At 46.5% G+C, this 21,632-nt stretch overlaps 2 protein-coding genes across 2 annotated transcripts in view; one reads left to right on the forward strand and one right to left on the reverse strand.

Annotated features, from left to right (window-relative positions):
- Window positions 1-480: 480 nt before the first annotated feature.
- POLE3 (DNA polymerase epsilon 3, accessory subunit) lies at window positions 481-11,554 on the reverse strand. The gene is made up of 4 exons (XM_038745426.1): window positions 11,415-11,554; window positions 7,736-7,821; window positions 5,225-5,343; window positions 481-2,636 (listed from the first exon to the last, which is right to left on the reverse strand). The coding sequence occupies exons 1-4, from the start codon at window positions 11,478-11,480 to the stop codon at window positions 2,464-2,466; spliced, it is 444 nt and encodes a 147-aa protein (XP_038601354.1). The 5' UTR covers window positions 11,481-11,554; the 3' UTR covers window positions 481-2,463.
- C4H9orf43 (chromosome 4 C9orf43 homolog) overlaps window positions 11,479-21,632 on the forward strand; it is a 28,241-nt gene continuing 18,087 nt past the window's right edge. Inside the window, exons 1-5 of the mRNA XM_038745691.1 lie at window positions 11,479-11,488; window positions 11,541-11,776; window positions 17,646-17,716; window positions 18,160-18,332; window positions 19,357-19,525. Of these exons, the coding sequence (XP_038601619.1) occupies window positions 11,479-11,488; window positions 11,541-11,776; window positions 17,646-17,716; window positions 18,160-18,332; window positions 19,357-19,525 (659 nt within the window). The remainder of the gene's footprint in view (window positions 11,489-11,540; window positions 11,777-17,645; window positions 17,717-18,159; window positions 18,333-19,356; window positions 19,526-21,632) is intronic.

Here is a 21,632-nt window from a genome sequence, read left to right on the forward strand (position 1 = left end):
AGTTATTTCTTCTTCCACCACTTTTTGTGGTTCTCAAGGATCTTTCTTGGTAAGAGAATCAGGCCTGGAGGTTAGGGACCAACCCTTATATGAAACATGCATTTTGAATTTCTTTTTATAAATCAAAGCAATTAATGAAATGAATAGTTACCTCATCTATAAAATGGGGGTTAAGATTATGGGGCAGGGACTATGTCCAAACTGATTGCCTTGTAATCAGTCAAAATTCCTCTGAGGATTCCCTCAACCCCCTATAACTCTTGTTGAGAAATTGAGGCTCCTCAATTTCTGATGATCTTTAAAAGCGCCTATATTTGTATTATATTTGGCTGCACCTCTTCTACAGTAAAATACTTACTGTAATTCATTCCCAAAGAACACGACTCAACTAAAGGCCAAAGGCAGGATGGACATATTTTATGTTTTTCAAAATTTCTCTGCAAATAGTCATTAGGAACAACATATAATTTAGGGCAGATGTTAAAGTTTTCATTAGATTTTTATTTATATAAAAAACAAATTACTCATCAGAACATAGGGTAAAAATGAGATTGTTTCATCTTAACTTTGGAGAATAAGTGAACGTTATGCCAAAACTTTATTTCTCTTTACTATACTCTTGCCAGAGGGGACTCACATTCACTATCTTATAGGAAAAGGCATCTCAGAAAATACTTGAGACTGGGCAGAAATATCTGCTGCAGCTGGAATTAGGTTCCAGGCATTTTCAGTCCCAGATTCCTGCCTAGTTTTATAAGCGGCACATAGGAATTGGAATGTATTTACAACGGTGAATCTCTTTCTTAAAGCAACAGTTTAGCTGTGGTCTTCCAGGAATAACCATTCAATCGTTGGGAATCATTCCAAAACTGAGACAAACATTCCTTGGGGAGAATTGTATGGAAAGTCCAAAGGAACCAAAGATTTCCATCCCAGTTACTTCACAAAGCAGCAAGAGGAAGGAAATTTACTCTGGGGAATGAGATTCCTTGAACACCATCACATTGGGCTTAAGGTGTGGTGGTTTTCCAAGCTGTTTTCAAAGGCATGAGAGTGGAATCAAACAACCGGATAAACTCTGGCTTTCTGAGACTAAACAGGATGAGTCTTGGGAAACAAAGCAAACAGTGTGATTTCCTAACAGAAAGTGAGCGCACTGGGGGCCTGGAGGAAGAACTGAGTTCTTGGAGATAGATGAGAAAATTGCTACCCTTCTGTGCACAAGCACTCTGACACCCCTCAAGGGACAGGGACCATGTCTAATTCCCACCTGGGTACTTTTTTTTCCCCCAAGAACTTAGTGTGGTGCTCTGCAAACAGTAAGTGCTTTAATAAATATTACCTCTACTACTACTGTCCACCATGACTGCACATCTGCCGTATGCCCTGGTTCACACCTGAAGAGCACACCTGTCTGGGTATCTCTGGGATGTAGTTTCTGGCCCTTGAGCAGGGCTGCCGTACTCACACAATCATGAACACAGTGTGGCTTGCTGAGCCTCCCCTTTACAGGGGTGACCCTGTGAAGAGAGGATCTGGGGTAGGAGCACAAGAGGTTCTCTTCCCCATTAGCCTGGGGAATGTACCAAAGAAAAACTGAATGGACAGTTTACTCAATAAGGGAAGGTAGGAAGCAGAAGATGGGGACACCAGGTCCTTATCATATAGTATGGAAAGCTTGGGTCTGTTTCCAAGCGTTACGTGAGAGGCACACAAATGGTGACACACTCTGAAAAGTAGGCAGAAGGGGAAAAGGAATCAAACACTAAAATGACTTTTTGATGTTAGGATGATCATTTAAGACCTGACCCTTGGGCGGCAAAGTAAATGTAAAATGGATGTGAAGTGGGAAAGTATGGGCTGGTAAGGATGACTATGCCAACCAGCAATGGAATCCTCAACCCTAAAGATCTAGAAGAGAACTGCAAGAACAAAAATCAGGGCTTTGCTGAGAGATTTTTAAATTAGTCCAGGCAACAGCCAAGACAACCTCATTCTTCCCCCAAACCTTTCTGATGGTGACCTGAATCCAGTTCTCCAGGCCCTTTCTTTCACAAGCTATGTTCAAGCTAACCAGCTCTCCCTGCATACAGCCAGCATTTCTTTCAGAAGCTTCGGTGACTCAGGTGACATAGAAGGGGAAATGGGATAGATGGGATGGCTACATATAGTCCTGCCAAACTGGAAAGATTGGGCACTGCAATTTAGTAGCAGGTCAGAATCCAGATAGTCAAAGGCCACATCCCATCACTGGGTTATGCAAATCAGGGCTTAAGGGGTCCCCAACATGGGGGGAGGAGGGGCAGTGGGGCAGGTGTTTTGGTGCTGGGACAATTTCAAAGAGTTCTTCTGGGGTTTCTCACGCCCTCCAGTACCAGAACAGTTATAGCCAAGGGTCAATGAGCCATGGAGGGAGAGTAGAAGCTGACTGCAAGCTGTCTACTACCCTTTTCCCCATCCAGGTCAATTGTCTACTTCATCATCATCATTCTGTTCTTCTTCTTCCATTCTTTCATCATCCTCATCGTTGTCCTCCTCCCGGTTCTTGTCTTGTTCTTCGGAGTCCAACTTTTTGTCCTTGTCCTTCTTCTTCTGCTCGGAGGCTTCCTTTTTACCTTTCTGCTCTCGCCTGTATGCTGAAAGAGGAATGAGGAGATTATTGGGAGGAGGGACTGGATTTAGCATGGTATAACCAAGTGCCACAGTATTTACAAAGTTCCCACCTGGTGCAGAATTATATGCTAGACAATGTGGGAGTATAAAGGGGAACAAACCGTGGCCCTCGGTTCAAGGAGCATTTACTTAACTTAAGGGTCCATCAGACGCTGATGGGAGGAGGGAGGACAGGAAGCTGGAGATGCATGAGAGGGGCAGCTGGAGATGACCAGTAGAAGCTAAAAGCAATTGATCGATTTTTGGAGTGCCTGTCTGTACAGCCACTGTATTAAGTGCTTGGGGGCACACAACAGCCAGCACACATGATCCCTGCCCTGAAGAAGCTTACAATCTAGGGAAGAGATAGACTAAAATAATTTACAGAGGAAGAAGTTAAAGGTTAAATTCAATGTGCTACAGAAGTGCCACAGGTGGTTGTGTGAGTACACAAGTTCACAGCTGGAGCCAAAGTGCTGAAGTGGTCATTAGGGGATATAACCCAGGAATAAAATAAATTAATCAGGGAAGGCTTCCTGGAGGCAATATGAGAAGGGCTTTAAAGATGGGAAGACCTTTCACTTGGTGGATTTGAATCTGAGGAAGGCTCTGAGCAAGACGTTGGTAGAGACAGAATGATGCACAGTGAGGGTAGGTTAGCTTGAGGGGACTGAAAACTGCAAATTGGGGTGTTGTAGGAAAAGAGAGTGGTTAAAATAGGAGGGAGAAAGCTGATTAAGTGACAAAGCCAATGACTGGGAGTTTCTGCTTAACATGAAGAGAAGTGGGTAACATTGAAGTTTTTTGAGAATCAGGCAGATGAGAGGAATGATGAGTTCAGTTTTGGACATGTCGAGCTTGAGGTGACGGCAGGAGACCCACGTAATGATTTCTTGGAGGCAGAAAGAAAAGCGGGATTGCATAGAAGGGGAGAGGATTGGGCGTCATCCACATAGAGGTAGTAGTTGAAGCCATGAGCAGATGAGCTTTTCAAGGGAGTGAGTGTAAGTGAGAAGAAGATACCCTTAGGTGGGAAATGGGAGGGAGAGGAAGAGTTGGTGGAAGAGCCCAAGAAGGATCAGCCACAGAGGTAAGAGGAGAACCAGGAGATCTGTGACAGTAAAACCAAGCTTGCAAAATGTTTCCAGGAGAAAAGAACGGCCCCCGGTATCAAAGACAGCAGAGAGATCAAAGAATATTAGGATACAGGAGAGTCCACTGGATTTGACAGGGACAGTGTGGAACGCTAGTGAAAAACCCCAGTCATGGGATCTCAACCACAAGATCTCTTCCCCCATCATTCCTCCTCCTCCCCAAACCAGACTCCTTGCTTTTCCTAAATGCTGAAGTGGGTGGAATGGCCATGATTTTAGGGGGAAGAGAGTGGGACAATCTGGGCAGGCATCATAAAGATGGTGGGTTTTCACTGCCTCTTCACCCTGTTCCAAAGGCAGCCTGGCAGTGACCAGTCCTCTAACTCCAACCGTTTACTGCTCAGAAACCTGAGGACATTTGGGCTCTTTTGAACGCTCAGTAACATTTCCCTAGCATGAAATATGTGAATTAAGGTGGTTTACCAAATATCTCTAATAGGTGCAAACCATTTTAGTCCAATAGCTCCAAGAGGCCTAGGGGAAGCAGCATGGCCTAGGGGATACAGCATGGGTCTGGGAGTTAGAAGGGCCTGGGTTCTAATCCGGGTTCCACCACTTGTCTGCTGTGTGACCTTGGGCAATTCACTTCACTTTTCTGTGCCTCCATTCCCTCATCTATAAAATGGGGAGACTGTGAGCCCCATGTGGGACATGAACTGAATCCAACCCGATTACTCTGTATCTACCCCAGTGCTTAGAACAGGGTCAGGCACATAGTAAGCACTTAGCAATACCATTAACAACAACAACAAAAAAATGGCCCTTTCCCTTACTCTTAAGTTCTATATATAGTTCCTCTTGATCCTCCCTCCTTCCGAACTTTGTGCCTCTCCCACTCCCCCTTCTTTCTCATTTTAAATTTCCACAGAATTTTTGTTGGGTGCCTCCTGTATGTGAAACACTGCTTTCCTTCTCTTCCTCCCAAGAAATGGAGCCCAGAGCCTCTCCTGTGCTCCTTTACTGTCTCCCAGGTATCAGCTGTGTTCTGAGCGAGTTGGGGTGGGGAACAAAGTGGTGCCACATCTACTCCTGCTTGGGGTCGTGGCAGCAAGACAGTATAGCATAAAATTTGATGCCTCATCTTCTACCCTGGAATCTCAGATCGCAACCTAACCATCAGTTCATCCTTCCTTTTAAAGTCACAGTGGAACAAAAGAAGTGATACTAGCACAGAATTCTATTCTATTGAGGGAGAAGTTGACAGAGAGTGGAATGAAATGACCTTGTCCTGAGTCACACAGTGGACCAGTGACGGAGCTACCTGAATTTAAGGTTCCTGATTACAAGTCACATCTAGTTCTCAATTTTATACTTGAGTGCCTTGCAATATGACTTCCTACACAGATAGCCATAGGCTTGGGTAAAGTAATAAAAAATTACTTTGCAAAAATTGCTAATGAAAACATTGGGACAGTTACCTTCTAGAGCTTCTTTCAAAGGAGACATGAACCGCTGGAACTCCATTTCTTCCATTGCTGACAGCACATCACCTGCATTCAGGGTCTTCCTTTTCCCTTTCATTGCAAAATTGTTTGCACTTGGTAAGGAGAAAAGAGCAATCAGAGCCTTGGGAAACTTTGCTTTATTCATTCATTCATTCAATAGTATTTATTCATTCATTCAATCATATTTATTGAGCGCTTACTGTGTGCAGAGCACTGTACTAAGCACTTGGAAAGTACAAGTTGGCAACATATAGAGACAGTCCCTACCCAACAACAGGCTCACAGTCTAGAAGGGGGAGACAGATAACAAAACAAGTTAGACAGGTGTCAGTGCCATCAGAATAAATGGAATTATAGCTATATGCACATCATTAATAGAGTAGTCAATATGTACAAGTAAAATAAAGTAATAAATATGTACTTTATATACATATATGGATATATGTACACTATATCCAAGTGTTGTTGGGGTGGGAAGGAGGTGGGGGGGCAATTGGGAGGGGAGGAGAGGAAAAAGGGGCACAGTCTGGGAAGGCCTCCTGGAGGAGGTAAGCTCTCAGTAGGGCTTTGAAGGGAGGAAGGGAGCTAGTTTGGCAGATGTGTTGGGGGAGGGCATTCCAGGCCAGGGGAAGGACGTGGGTCGGGGGTCGACGGTGCAACAGGCGAGAACGGGGCACAGTGAGGAGGCTGGTGGCAGAGGAGCAGAGGGTGAAGGCTGGGCTGTAGAAGGACAGAAGGGAGGTGAGCTAGGAGGGGGCGAGGTGATAGCCTTGAAGCCGAGAGTGAGGAGCTTTTGCTTGATTCGTAGGTTGACAGGCAACCACTGGAGATTTTTGAGGAGGGGAGTGACATGCCCAGAGCGTTTCTGTACAAAGATAATCTGGGCAGCAGAGTGAGGTATAGACTGACGCGGGGAGAGACAGGAGGATGGGAGATCAGAGAGGAGGCTGATGCAGTAATCCAGTCGGGATAGGATGAGATTGAACCAGCAAGGTAGCAGTTTCGATGGAGAGGAAGGGGTGGATCTTGGTGATGTTGTGGAGGTGAGACCGGCAGGTTTTGGTGATGGATTGGATGTGTGGGGTGAATGAGAGAACGGAGTCAAGGATGACACCAAGGTTGCGGGCTTGTGAGACGGGAGGGATGGTAGTGCTGTCTACAGTGACGGGCAAGTCAGAGAAAGGACAGGGTCTGGGAGGGAAGATAAGGCGCTTAGTCTAAAGCAACAGAGGCAATGCCTGCTTGTAGGTAGGGAAGGTGTCTACTAACTCTGTTGTATTATACTCTCTCAAGCACTTAGTACAGTGCTCTGCACACAGTAAGTTCTCAGTAAATACAAATGAGTGACTGATTGGAAAGTGCTGATTGCTGCAGAAGCAGCTTGGTGGTCTAACTTCTGGAGTCACGTTTGCAGTATAAAAAATGTTGGTGCTATTTGGGATTATTAAAGGAGACCAAGGAAACTGTAGCTACTGTAGGAATTTTCTTCAGCTACAAATCCAGTGGGCCCAAGGAACACTCCTCTGAAGAAAACAGTGGCTGAGCCACTGATAGGAATGATTTCTTCACAGTCCTAAGGAGTGGCAGGGGGATGGGCTGATTCACCCTCTGTGGTCTCAGGTGTAGGCAAACTTCAGCCTTAGGACACAATTGGTTCCTGCAGCAAATTGCCCAGTATTGTGCACTCAATCAACTAAAGGCCTACAGATTGTATTTAATTCAAGTCAGAGATAAGGTAGCCCACTTTTACTTCACTGGAAGTAAAAGAGTCATGGTGACTCTCTAGTAATTGGCTCTCTCCTGTCCTGGCCAGCCTCTTCTGCTCCAACCCTGCCTCCCTCTTCAAACTTTTCCTGTTCATCCGCCCACAACCCTCCAACCACATCACAGATTTATTTCCCTACTTCCCTGCACCTCCCACGCACCCACCACCCACTCCTCCATAGCCAGTGCCACAAACCAATCTGCTAGTGTAAAGCTTAATTCAATATGGTATAAAACAAACAGGAAGGGTCACTTTCCGACTGTAAATGATTGAGGCGCCTGCCTCAGGGCCCACTGTTGGAGAAGATGGTCAGAATTTAAAAGCACTTGTCAGCCAAGGGAAAGGCCAAACCCCAATTCCCCTGTGGGGGTGAGACACGGCTCTGAAGTAAGGGGGATGGGTGAGGGGGTCCCCCAGGAGAACTGCTCTATTCTAGGTAAAAGGGTTTTTTGTGGGTTCTGGCATGGCAACATTAAAAATGCTGGGTTTGCAGTATGACAAAGACATCATACAGAATGGAGGGGAGGGAGTGGAAAAATTTTCCCTGCTTCTGGGTGGCCAAAGGTCTGAAGCCGGCCCTGGAAACAGCTTGTGATTTACAAAAGGCAGTGGGTGCTGCTCATCTTAAATCAAGGGATTCCTGCACAATACTCTGTCACACCCTGGACTCACTCCTGTCCAATCTCCCCAGGGTCTGCCCCCCGCCCCCGGTCTCTCACCAAGACGTGGCATAGAGCACGAACACACTGGCTGCCCGACTGATGGCACTCCGGGCTTCTTTGGAGATGTTGACGCCGTCGGGGAGCTGTGGGGGATGACAGGAAACTCATTTAGGGATAGAGATGCCAACTTGTCCCTGGGAATGCAGGTGTGAAGGTGGCCCAGAAGAGACGGATCTTTGGAGGGGGGGGGAATAGACTGAGGGTTGGGCCATTTAGGAGACAAAGAATAGACCTGTGTGTGTCAAGAGATCCGGGTACTAATCAGGGCTCTGCCACTTGCTTGCTGGATGACCGTGGGTAAGTCCTTAAACTTCCTGTGGCTCAGTTTCCACATCCGTAAGAATGGGGATATGGTACCTGGTCTCCCCCTTAGACTGTGAGCTCCTTGTGAACCAGGAACCACAGCCAACCTGATCGTGGTAAGAGTATTTATTAAGTGCTTACTATTTGCAGGGCACTATACTACAAGTTGGGAAAGAATACACAGGTGGGAATTGGATCCCGTCACAATTTGCTTATATTATGCCTACATCATCATCATCATAATAATGGCATTTGTTAAGTGCTTACTATGTGTCAAGCACTTTTCTAAGTGCTGGGGTACTTACAACGTAATCTGGTTGTCCCACGTGGGGCTCAGTCTTAATCCCCATTATACAGACAAGGAAACTGGGGTACAGTGGAGCTAAGTGACTTGTCCAAAGTCACACAACTGGCTGCAGCGGCCGTTTTTAAACAAATAATGATAGTATTTGGTAAGCACTTACTCTGGGCCAGCGCTGGGGTAGATGCAAACTAATCCATTATTATTGTTATGATGGACCTGATTTTGGATCGTTCCCACGTTGCGGGTGAACAGGCTTGGAAATCCAGCTCAGGTGGCGATGGGGAAACAATAGCTCAGAGCAGTTAAGTAACTTCCCCAAGGTCACACAGCAGACATGTGGCAGGGCCGGAATTAGAACCCATGACCTCTAACTCCCAAGCCCGTTCTCGTTCCACTGAGCCACGCTGCTTCTTCTTGTATTTACTTAGAGAAGCAGCGTGGCTCAGTGGAAAAGAGCCCGGGCTTTGGAGTCAGAGGTCATGGGTTCAAATCGCGGCTCCGCCCATTGTCAGCTGTGTGACTTTGGGCAAGTCACTTCACTTCTCTGGGCCTCAGTTACCTCATCTGTAAAATGGGGATGAAGAGTGTGAGCCCCCTGGGGGACAACCTGATCACCCTGTATCCTCCCCAGCGCTTAGAACAGTGCTTTGCACATAGTACGTGCTTAACAAATACCAAAATTATTACTATTACCCCAGCGCTTAGAACAGTGCCTGGCATATAGTAAGCGCTTAACAAATACCGTTATTATTATGATTACTCTGCACACAGTAAGCGGTCAATAAATACGATTGAATGAATAGTAATAATTGAATGAACATTAACAATAAGTACGATTGAACGAGTAGCTCTCTTCCTCCCTTCAAGGCCCTACTGAAAGCTCACCTCCTCCAGGAGGCCTTCCCAGGCTGAGCCCCTTCCTTCCTCTCCCCCTCGTCCCCCTCTCCATCCCCTCCATCTTACCTCCTTCCCTTCCCCACAGCACCTGTATATATGTATATATGTTTGTACATATTTATTACTCTATTTATTTTACTTGTACATATCTATTCTATTTATTTTATTTTGTTAGTATGTTTGGTTTTGTTCTCTGTCTCCCCCTTTTAGACTGTGAGCCCACTGTTCGGTAGGGACTGTCTCTCTATATGTTGCCAACTTGTATTTCCCAAGCGCTTGGTACAGTGCTCTGCACTTGTATATATGTTTGTACATATTTACTACTCTATTTATTTATTTATTTTACCTGTACATACCTACTCTATTTATTTTATATTGTTAGTATGTTTGGTTTTGTTCTCTGTCTCCCCCTTCTAGACTGTGAGCCCACTGCTGGGTAGGGACTGTCTCTCTATATGTTGCCAACTTGTACTTCCCAAGCGCTTAGTCCAGTGCTCCGCATACAGTAAGCGCTCAATAAATACGATTGATTGATTGATACAGTAAGCGCTTAACAAATACCATTATTATTAGACTGTGAGCCCACTCTTTTAGACTGTGAGCCCACTGCTGGGTAGGGGCTGTCTCTCTATGTTGCCACCTTGGACTTCCCAAGCGCTTAGTCCAGTGCTCCGCATACAGTAAGCGCTCAATAAATACGATTGATTGATTGATACAGTAAGCGCTTAACAAATACCATTATTATTAGACTGTGAGCCCACTCTTTTAGACTGGGAGCCCACTGCTGGGTAGGGGCTGTCTCTCTATGTTGCCACCTTGGACTTCCCAAGCGCTTAGTCCAGTGCTCCGCACACAGTAAGCGCTCAATAAATACGATTGATTGATTGATACAGTAAGCGCTTAACAAATACCATTATTATTAGACTGTGAGCCCACTCTTTTAGACTGTGAGCCCACTGTTGGGTAGGGGCTGTCTCTCTATGTTGCCACCTTGGACTTCCCAAGCGCTTAGTCCAGTGCTCCGCACACAGTAAGCGCTCAATAAATACGATTGATTGACTGATACAGTAAGCGCTTAACAAATACCATTATTAGTAGACTGTGAGCCCACTCTTTTAGACTGTGAGCCCACTGTTGGGTAGGGACTGTCTCTCTATGTTGCCACCTTGGACTTCCCAAGCGCTTAGTCCAGTGCTCCGCACACAGTAAGCGCTCAATAAATATGATTGATTGATTGATACAGTAAGCGCTTAACAAATGCCATTATTATTAGACTGTGAGCCCACGCTTTTAGACTGTGAGCCCACTGTTGGGTAGGGACTGTCTCTCTCTATGTTGCCAACTTGGACTTCCCAAGCGCTTAGTCCAGTGCTCCGCACACAGTAAGCGCTCAATAAATACGATTGATTGATTGATACAGTAAGTGCTTAACAAATGCCATTATTATTAGACTGTGAGCCCACTCTTTTAGACTCTGAGCCCACTGTTGGGTAGGGATTGTCTCTCTATGTTGCCAACTTGGACTTCCCAAGCGCTTAGTACAGTGCTCCTCTGCACACAGTACGCGCTCAATAAATGCGATTGATTGATTGATAAAGCGCTTAACAAATACCATTATTATTAGACTGTGAGCCCACTCTTATCATCACCATCATCATCAATCGTATTTATTGAGCGCTTACTATGTGCAGAGCACTGTACTAAGCGCTTGGGAAGTACAAATTGGCAACATATAGAGACGGTCCCTACCCAACAGTGGGCGATTGCTCTGCACACAGTAAGCGCTCAATAAATACTCTTGATGATGACTGCTCTGCACACAGTAAGCGCTCGATAAATACGATTGAATGAATAGTAACAACTGAATGAGCACCGGTGGAAAGAGCACGGGCTTGGGAGTCACAGGTCCTGGGTTCGTATCCCGCCTCCCCCACAGGTCTGCTGGGTGACCTTGGGCAAGTCTCTGTGCCTCAGTTTCCTCATCTGTATAATGGGGATGAAGACTGTGAGCCCCACATGGGACACCCTCATCTCCTTGTAGTCCCCCCAGCGCTTAGAACAGTGCTTTGCACACAGTAAGCGCTTAACAAATACCAGCATTATTATTATCATTATTATTATCGATAAGTCCGATCGAACGAGTGAGCCGGCGGGTGGGGCCGGGTTCCTCACCGCCTCCTTGATGATCCTGGTAATGACGGCGTTGGGCAAGTTCAAGTCTTCCGGCTTCTCCGCCATGGCGGCTCGTTCGAGCCCGTGAGGGGAAACCGCAGGGATCCCGTCCTCACCTCACCTCAGCGGCAGCCGGCTCCCCTCAGGCGCGCGCCACCGCCGCCGCGCGCGCGCGCGCGCGCGCGACCCCGGCCCCGGCCAATCAGCGCCCGGAGCGGCGCCGGAAGCCCCGCCCCCCTCGCGGCGTCCGTTCGTCTCGCGCCCGTCCAATCCCCTCTCGCGGCGTGGGCGGGGCTGGAGATGGGGCGCAGGCGCAGAACCCGCGGGAGTCGGGAGCCCCCCGGCTCAACAGCGCCTCCCGCGTGAGTGGCCGCCGGTGGAAGCCCTCCGGCCCGCCCTCCCAATCAGTCAATCAATCAGTCGTATTTATTGAGCGCTTACTGGGTGCAGAGCACTGGGCTAAGCGCTCGGGAAGTACAGTTCAGCGAGACATAGAGACAATCCCTGCCCAACAGCGGGCTCACAGTCTAGAAGGGGGAGACGGAGAACAGACCATACTAACAAAATAAAATAAATAGAATAGAGATGTACAAGTAAGCAGCATGGCAGAGTGGATTCATTCATTCAGTCGTATTTATTGAGCGCTTATTGGGTGCAGAGCACTGGGCTAAGCGCTCGGGAAGGACAGTTCAGCGAGAAATAGAGACAATCCCTGCCCAACAGCGGGCTCACAGTCTAGAAGGGGGAGACAGAGAACAGAACATATTAACAAAATAAAATAAATAGAATAGATATGTACAACAGAATTGATATGTACAAGTAAGCAGCATGGCAGAGTGGATTCATTCATTCATTCATTCAGTCGTATTTATTGAGTGCTTACTGTGTGCAGAGCACTGTACTAAGCACTTGGGAAGTACAGTTCAGCAAGAAATAGAGGAATGGCAGAGTGTATTCATTCATTCAATCGTATTTATTGAGCGCTTACTGTGTGCAGAGCACTGTACTAAGCGCTTGGGAAGTACTAGTCGGCAACATATGGAGACGGTCCCTACCCCACAGTGGACTCACAGTCTAGAAGGGGGAGACAGAGAACAGAACATATTAACAAAATAAAATCAATCAATCAATCGTATTTATTGAGCGCTTACTGGGTGCAGAGCACTGGACTAAGCGCTTGGGAAGCCCAAGTCGGCAACATATAGAGACGGTCCCTACCCAACAGTGGGCTCGCAGTCTAGAAGGGGGAGACAGAGAACAAAACAGATTAACAAAATAAAATAAATAGAATAGATATGTACAATAGAATAGATATGTACAAGTAAGCAGCATGGCAGAGTGGATTCATTCATTCAATCGTATTTATTGAGCGCTTACTGGGTGCAGAGCACTGTACTAAGCGCTTGGGAAGTACAAGTCGGCAACATATGGAGACGGTCCCTACCCAACAGTGGGCTCGCAGTCTAGAAGGGGGAGACAGAGAACAGACCATATTAACAAAATAAAATAAATAGAATAGATATGTACAATAGAATAGATATGTACAAGTAAGCAGCATGGCAGAGTGGATTCATTCATTCATTCAGTCGTATTTATTGAGCGCTTACTGGGTGCAGAGCACTGGACTAAGCGCTCGGGAAGTACAGTTCAGCAAGAAGTAGAGACAATCCCTGCCCAACAGCAGGCTCACAGTCTAGAAGGGGGAGACAGAGAACAGAACATATTAACAAAATAAAATAGAGTAGATACGTACAATAGAATAGATATGTACAAGTAAGCAGCATGGCAGAGTGGATTCATTCATTCATTCAGTCGTATTTATTGAGCGCTTACTGTGTGCAGAGCACTGGACTAAGCGCTTGGGAAGTACAGTTCAGCGAGAAGTAGAGGCATGGCAGAGTGTATTCATTCATTCAATCATATTTATTGAGCGCTTACTGTGTGCAGAGCACTGTACTAAGCGCTTGGGAAGTACTAGTCGGCAACATATGAGACGGTCCCTACCCCACAGTGGACTCACAGTCTACAAGGGGGAGACAGAGAACAGAAAATATTAACAAAATAAAATAAATAGAATAGATATGTACAATAGAATAGATATGTACAAGTAAGCAGCATGGCAGAGTGGATTCATTCATTCAATTGTATTTATTGAGCGCTTACTGGGTGCAGAGCACTGGACTAAGCGCTTGGGAAGTACAGTCCAGCGAGAAATAGAGACAATCCCTACCCAACAGTGGGCTCACAGTCTAGAAGGGGGAGACAGAGAACAGAACATATTAACAAAATAAAATAAATAGAATAGATATGTACAATAGAATAGATATGTACAAGTAAGCAGCATGGCAGAGTGGATTCATTCATTCAATCGTATTTATTGAGCGCTTACTGGGTGCAGAGCACTGTACTAAGCGCTTGGGAAGTACAAGTCGGCAACATATGGAGACGGTCCCTACCCAACAGTGGGCTCGCAGTCTAGAAGGGGGAGACAGAGAACAAAACAGATTAACAAAATAAAATAAATAGAATAGATATGTACAATAGAATAGATATGTACAAGTAAGCAGCATGGCAGAGTGGATTCATTCATTCATTCATTCAATCGCATTTATTGAGCGCTTACTGGGTGCAGAACACTGTACTAAGCGCTTGGGAAGTCGAAGTCGGCAACTTATGGAGACGGTCCCTACCCAACAGTGGGCTCACAGTCTAGAAGGGGGAGACAGAGAACAAAACGTATTAACAAAATAAAATAAATAGAATAGATATGTACAATAGAATAGATATGTACAATAGAATAGATATGTACAAGTAAGCAGCATGGCAGAGTGGATTCATTCATTCAATCGTATTTATTGCGCGCTTACTGGGTGCGGAGCACTGTACTAAGCGCTTGGGAAGTACAAGTCGGCAACATATGAAGACGGTCCCTACTCAACAGTGGGCTCACAGTCTAGAAGGGGGAGACAGAGAACAAAACATATTAACAAAATAAAATAAGTAGAATAGATATGTACAATAGAATAGATATGTGCAAGTAGGCAGCATGGCAGAGTGGATTCATTCATTCAATCGTATTTATTGAGCGCTTACTGTGTGCAAAGCACTGTACTAAGCGCTTGGGAAGTACAAGTCGGCAACATATGGAGACGGTCCCTACCCAACAGCGGGCTCACAGTCTAGAAGGGGGAGACAGAGGACAAAACAAAACATATTAACAAAATAAAATAAATATGTACAAGTAAAATAAACAGAGTAATAAATACGTACAAACGTATATACAGGTGCTGTGGGGAGAGGAAGGAGGTAAGGAGGGGGCTCAGTGTGGGAAGGCCTCCTGGAGGAGGTGAGCTCTCAGTAGGGCTTTGAAGGGCCCAGCCCCCGGCTCTGACTCTCTCGGCCTCCCCCATCCCTTCTTTAACACTCAAGTGCTCCACTTAGTGCTCCTTTCCGCCAGATGGAAGCAGCGTGGCTTAGTAGTCAGAAGTCGCGGGTTCGACTCTAGACTCTGCCACTTGTCAGTTGTGTGACTTAAGGCAAGGCACTTCCCTGGGCCTCAGTTATCTCATCTGTAAAATGGGGATTAAGACTGAGCCCCACGTGGGACAACCTGATAACCTTGTATCCCCCCCAGCGCTTAGAACAGTGCTTGGCATATAATAAGCGCTTAACAAATACCATCATCATCAGCGCCACCCACTGCCCCCTCTAAATCTTACTATCCTTATCATTGTCATCGTTATTATTATTAACGTCGAGTCGTTCCCAATTCATAGCGACCCCATGGAAGTACTTTCTCCAGAACGTCCTGTCCTCTACCATCATCTGCAACGTTTCTAACGGTTCTTACTATCTTACCCCTAGCCAAAACCCTCTCCAAATCTCACTCTCCTCCCTCTAGCCAGCACCCGCTTCATATCTCTTCATAGAGAAGCAGCGTGGCTCAGTGGAAATAGCCCGTGCTTTGGAGTCAGAGGTCATGGGTTCAAATCCCGCTCTGCTAACTGTTAGCTGTGTGACTTTGGGCAAGTCACTTAACTTCTCTGTGCCTCAGTTACCTCATCTGTAAAATAGGGATTAAAACTATGAGGCCCCCACCCGCGGGACATCCTGATCACCTTGTAACCTCCCCAGCACTTAGAACAGTGCTTTGCACATAGTAAGCTCTTAACAAATACTATTATTATTATTATTATTATTATATCCCAATATCCTACTCCTAGCCAATTCCCCCTTAAACCTCAACTTCCTACCCCTACCCGACACCTCCTCCAAATCTCAATATCCTACTCCTAGCCAACATTTCCTTCAAATTCCAATTTCCTACCCCTACCCAACGCCCCTCCAAATCTCACTATCCTATTCCTAGCCAACGCCCCTTCTAAATTCCAATATACAACTCCTAGCCAACTCCCCCTTAAATTTCAACATCCTATCCCCACCCAACCCCACCTCCAAATCTCAGTACCTTACTCCTAGCCAATGTCCCCTTCAAATCTCAGTTTCTTAACCCTACGCAACACCCCCATGAAACTCCCAGTGTCCTGCCCTAGCTCAGCCCTCCCTTCAAACCCCGGTGACCTGCCTCCATCAATCAATCATATTTGTTGAACACTTACTGTGTGCTGAGTACTGTACTAGGCACTTGGGAGAGTACTGTGTAATAGAGTTGGTACATATGATTCCTGCCCACAAGTAGCTTACAGTTTAGAAGAGGAGACAGACGTTACTATAGATAAATAAATTACGGATACGTGCATAAGTGCTGTGGGTCTGAGGGTGGGGTGACTAAGGAGTTCAAATCCAAGTGCAAGGACAGCTCAGAAGGGAGTGGGAGAAGAGGAAATGAGGGCTTATTCAGGGAAGTCCTCTCAGAAGGGAGTGGGAGAAGAGGAAATGAGAGCTTAGGGAAGTCCTCTTGGAGGAGATGTGATTTTACTAAGGCTTTGAAAGTGGGGAGAGTGATGGTCTGCTGGATATGAAGGGGCGGAGTTCCAGGCCAGAGGCATGACGTGGATGAGAATTTGGTGGTGAGATAGATGAGATCGAAGTACAGTGAGTAGGTTGGCATTAGAGGAACAAAGTATGAGGGCTGGGTTGTAGTAAGGAAATCAGGTAGATAAGGTAGGAGGGACCAAGGTGATTGAGTGCTTTAAAGTTGATGGAAAGGAGATTCTGTTTGATATGGCGGTGGATGGGCAACCACTGGAAGTTGTTGAGGAGTGGGGAAACATGGACTAAATGGCTTTGTAGAAAAATGACCTGGGCAGCAAGTGACGTCAGGAATAGAGTTGGGAGAGACAGGAGGCAGGGAGGTCAGAAAGGAGGTTGATGCAGTAGTCAAGGCAAAATAGGATTATTCATTGAATTCATTCATTCAATCATATTTATTGAGCACTTACTGTGTGCAGAACACCGTACTAAGCGCTTGGGAAGTACAAGTTGGCAACATATAAAGATGGTCCCCACCCAACAATGGGTTCACAGTCTAAAAGATTAGTGCTTGGATCAGTGTAACAGCAGCAGTTTGAATAGAGAGGAAAGGGCAGATTTTAGCAATATCTTGAAGGTTGAACCAGCATGATTCAATGAAAGATTGAATATATAGTTTGAATGAGAGAGATGAGTCGAGGATAATGCCAGGGTTATTGGCTTATGAGACAGGGAGGGTGGCGATGATGTCTCTAGTGATGGGAAAGTCAGGGAGAAGACAGGATTTGGGTAGGAAGAAGAGAAGTTCAGTTTTGAACCTGTTAAGTTTGAGGAGACCGCCGGACATCCAAGTAGAGATGTCCTGGAGGCAGGAGGAAATATGAGACTGCAGAGAGGAGAAAGATCAGGACTCGAGATGTAGATTTGGGAGTCATCCAGTGAATCCTTCTCAATCACTCAATCGTATTTATTGAGCACTTACTGTGTGCAGAGCACTGTACTAAACGCTTGGGAAGTACAAGTTGGCAACATATAGAGACAGTCCCTACCCAACAGTGGGCTCACAGTCTAGTCAGTGACTCCTCCAAACTCCTTAATATTCCTCCTCCCTTCCACCCAGCTAACTCTGGGTAGGGAACATATCCACCAACTCTGTTGTATTATACTCTCCCAAGGGCATAGTATAGTGCTTTGCACACAGTAAATACTCAATAAATATGATAGATTGATTGATGTTACTTCCCCTCTCCCCCCCGCCCCCCCACACCATTCTTCTTTGACATCCTCTTCCTTCTCTAGGAGCTATGCTCCTTGTTCTTTTTAAATCTTGAAACTTTCACCTTCAGGCTGTCCGGATTTGTCTCAAGGCTGTATGTTCTTCCTCACAGATTCTTCCCACTGGAAATTTCTTGGTGTACCTTATTTAGTGTTCACCACACTCATCATTATAAAGATTTGCAATATAGTCTTGCACTGATGAAACCACTTTTTGGCTCATCTAGGTCATCCTGGCCATCCATTCTCGATTCTAATATTATAGTTCTATCTAGGGAAAATGGGAACCTACAAGTCTCTTTAGCTTTATGGAAGGCTTTCCCACTAGTCCAACTTTCTTTTGTTCATATGATTCCCTGTCCATCCTATATTGCTCCCTCTTTAGTACTTGCTATTTTGAAGCTGCCTGTACACATCTGATGTATGTTCTACCAATTAAGGCCCAGGCCGCATATTTTTCCCTAGGCAATGTACTCAGCCTGCTAGATTATTTCCTCCAAAGCTGTAGGTTCTGTTCTTCCACTGGTTTCTGTTTCAGGCTGATGGAGGAGATGCCAGTGGTGGATGTCAGCCGGTGGGACGAGAGTACCTGTGGCTGCACTCTTTGCCAACACCCTCACTGCTGGGAGACCCACCGCAGGATCGAAAGGGGCCGTCCTCGCCTCCTGAGGGAGCAACCCTCCCCTGGTCGAGTTCTCACAGAAAATGAAGGTGACGTGGAGCCTGGCTCCCATTTGATATATGTTTCTATCCCAGTCAGGAAGACCGTGGTTTCCTTGGTTTTATGAGAAGCAGCATGACATAGTGGATGGAGCAAGGGCCTGAGAGTCAGAAGGTCCTGGGTTCTAATCCCGGCTCCACCACTTGTCTGCTGTGTGGCCTTGGGCAAGTCCCTTACCTTCTCTGGGCTTCAGTTACTTCCTCTATAAAATGGGGTTTGAGACTGTGAGCCCCACGTTGGACAGAGACAGTGTCCAACCTGATTTGCTCATATTCACCCCAGAGCTTAGTACAGTGTCGGGCATGTAGCACCTAACAAATACCACTATTATTATTATCATTGTTATTATTGGCTTCCCAAAAGCCTCTTCTCACCTCCCCCACTTTCTCCTCATGCGGCTTCCCTTTCTTACTCTTACCATCCCTCTGACTCATTTGGGCTCTTGTGATGTTTAGAAAAGTGTTCAGTGTTTGATAGTTCTTTGCATAGTATAGGAAGTGCCTAGTACTTTTTACAAATCTCTTAAGAAGAAAGTGCTAGGGAAAATTCATAAATAATCAGATTTGACCGTGGAAAAGAATTGCAGAGAAGTTAAAGGGAGAACCTGGAGCCTGTGTGGCATGACAAAAAAAGGGGGACTTCTTCTTGAGTCATTTTCTCTGCCCCTCTTTTTGGAATGTTTACCCAGTCCAGGTCTGCGAACAGCAGAAGCTGAGTACCAGAAGAAAACAGTGAGTATGAAGGAGGCCTTGAGATTTACTGGAAATCATGATTGATGAAACTGAATTCCATTGTGTTGAAAGGGGACTATTGTGCTTAAAAAGTGGTCAAGCAGGTGCGTCTCACCTCTTGTGTTCTTCTCAACAATGTCATCCAGTCCCTTCATTCTACCTGGAGTGGAGGGGCGATCTCTATCTTCTCAGATTCAGTGTGGTGAAATTTGTAAAAAATAAGTATTGGGTCCTTCTGGTAGGAGCACAAAATCTACCTCACCTGTCTCTCTCATTTCTCCAGATGAACTTCCAACACTGACGATCACAAACTTCCCCAGCTACTGCTTCCTGGCCAAGGGAGTCTCCCGCCCCACTTTCTCAGCACTCAGCCTCTTCAAGTCTCACCCTTTCTTTTCCTTCTTGAGTGAAAACTTGGAGCAGAACAAGCTCAACTACTATTTGGAAGGCAGGTAAATCATTTTGGAAACAACAGGAATTTGGCCTCTGAAACCCTTAAACCTCTACAGAGGTACCTTACAAAGCAGCTTAAAAAGGAAGCACTGACTTGGTCATATTATTGCACCTGCCATGGAGAGCTATGTATAATCGCTTTTCCTGGAATGCAGTGATGAGCAGGTTTGAGGCAAGGGAGATGTCCATTTTCTGTGCACTGTAGTTGGAATGTCTGATGGAAATGTGGGTTAACAGTGTCTGCAGAGGCAGTGAAACAGTGAGTTGGTCCAAAGGAAGAACTGGTGAACCACTGATGCAGCCACTGCTTTTACAAGGAACAGCACTCCTCAAACCTGCACGTGGGGCCTGTCGGTTTGCCTTATCATGGTTTGAACTCTCCATGTTTCAGCTGTGTAGTTCTTGGTGATTTCCCTCAGTCAAGGACAGGGCTGCCGGGTCTCCAGCTCTAGGAAATTGGTGGGACACTCTGCACCTCCCCCTCAGGCCTGAAACTAAAGTCTATCTCAGCCCCAACATGTACAGTCTCTCAACTGTAAGCTCCTCTCTAGACTGTAAGCTCTCTGTGGGCAGAGAACATGTCCACCAACTCTGGTATATTATACTCTCTCAAGCACTTAGTACAGTGCTCTGCACACAGTAAGCATTCAATAAATATGACTGGGCTCCCCCCCCCCCCATCCCCTTACTGTAGGGGTTCCTCAAGGGTCAGTTCTTGGTCCCTTCTGTTCTCTATCTACACTCACTCCCTTGGTGAACTCATTCGCTCCCATGGCTTCAACTATCATCTCAACGCTGATGAGACCCAAATCTACATCTCTGCCCCTGCTCTCTGTCCCTCCCTCCAGGCTTGTATTTCCTTCTGCCTTCAGGATATCTCCATCTGGACATCTGCCCGCCATCTAAAACTCAATATATCCAAGACTGAACACCTTATCTTCCCTCCCAAATCCTGCCCTCTCCCTGACTTTCCCGTCACCGTAGACCATCCTTCCTGTCTCACAAGCCCACAGACTAGGTGTCATCCTCGACTCCACTCTCTCATTCACCCCACACATCCAATCTGTCACCAAAACCTGCCGGTCTCACCTCCACAACATCGCCAAGATCCGCCCTTTCCTCTCCATCCAAACCACTACCTTGCTGATTCAATCTCTCATCCCATCTCGACTGGATTACTACATCAGCCTCCTCTATGATCTCCCACCCTCCTGTCTCTCCCCGCTTCAGTCTATACTTCACTCTGCTGCCCTGATTATCTTTGTACAGAAGTGCTCTGGGGATGTCACTCCCCTCCTCAAAAATCTCCACTGGCTGCCTGTCCACATATGCATCAAGCAAAAATCACTTTCGGCTTCAAGGCTGTCCATCACCTCGCCCCCTCCTACCTCACCTCCCTTCTCTCCTTCTACAGACCAGCTCGCACCCTCTTTTCCTCTGCTGCCTACACTCAACATGTCCAAGACTGAACTCCTTATCTTCCCTCCCAAACCCTGCCCTCTCCCTGACTTTCCCATCACTGTTGACGGCACTTCCATCCTTCCCGTCTCACAAGCCTGCAACCTTGGTGTCATCCTCGACTCCGCTCTCTCGTTCACCCCTTACATCCAATCCATCACCAAAACCTTCCGGTCTCACCTCCGCAACATTGCCAAGATTCGCCCTTTCCTCTCCATCCAAACTGCTACCCTGCTCGTTCAATTGCTCATCCTGTCCCAACTGGATTACTGCATCAGCCTCCTCTCTGATCTCCCATCCTCTTGTCTCTCCCCACTTCAATCTATACTTCACGCCACTGCCCGGATCGTCTTTGTGTAGAAACGCTCTGGGCATGTTACTCCCCTCCTCAAAAATCTCCAGTGGCTACCAATCAACCTATGCATCAGGCAAAAACTCCTCACCCTCGGCTTCAAGGCTCTCCATCATCTCGCCCCCTCCTACCTCACCTCCCTTCTCTCCTACAGCCCAGCCTGCACCCTCCACTCCTCTTCTGCTAATCTCCTCACCGTGCCTTGTTCTCGCCTGTCCTGCCGTCGACCCCCGGCCCACGTCTTACCCCTGACCTGGAATGCCCTCCCTCCACACATCCGCCAAGCTAGCTCTCTT

This window comes from Tachyglossus aculeatus, chromosome 4, assembly GCF_015852505.1.
Source record: "Tachyglossus aculeatus isolate mTacAcu1 chromosome 4, mTacAcu1.pri, whole genome shotgun sequence".
NCBI classification, from domain to species: Eukaryota; Metazoa; Chordata; class Mammalia; order Monotremata; family Tachyglossidae; genus Tachyglossus; species Tachyglossus aculeatus.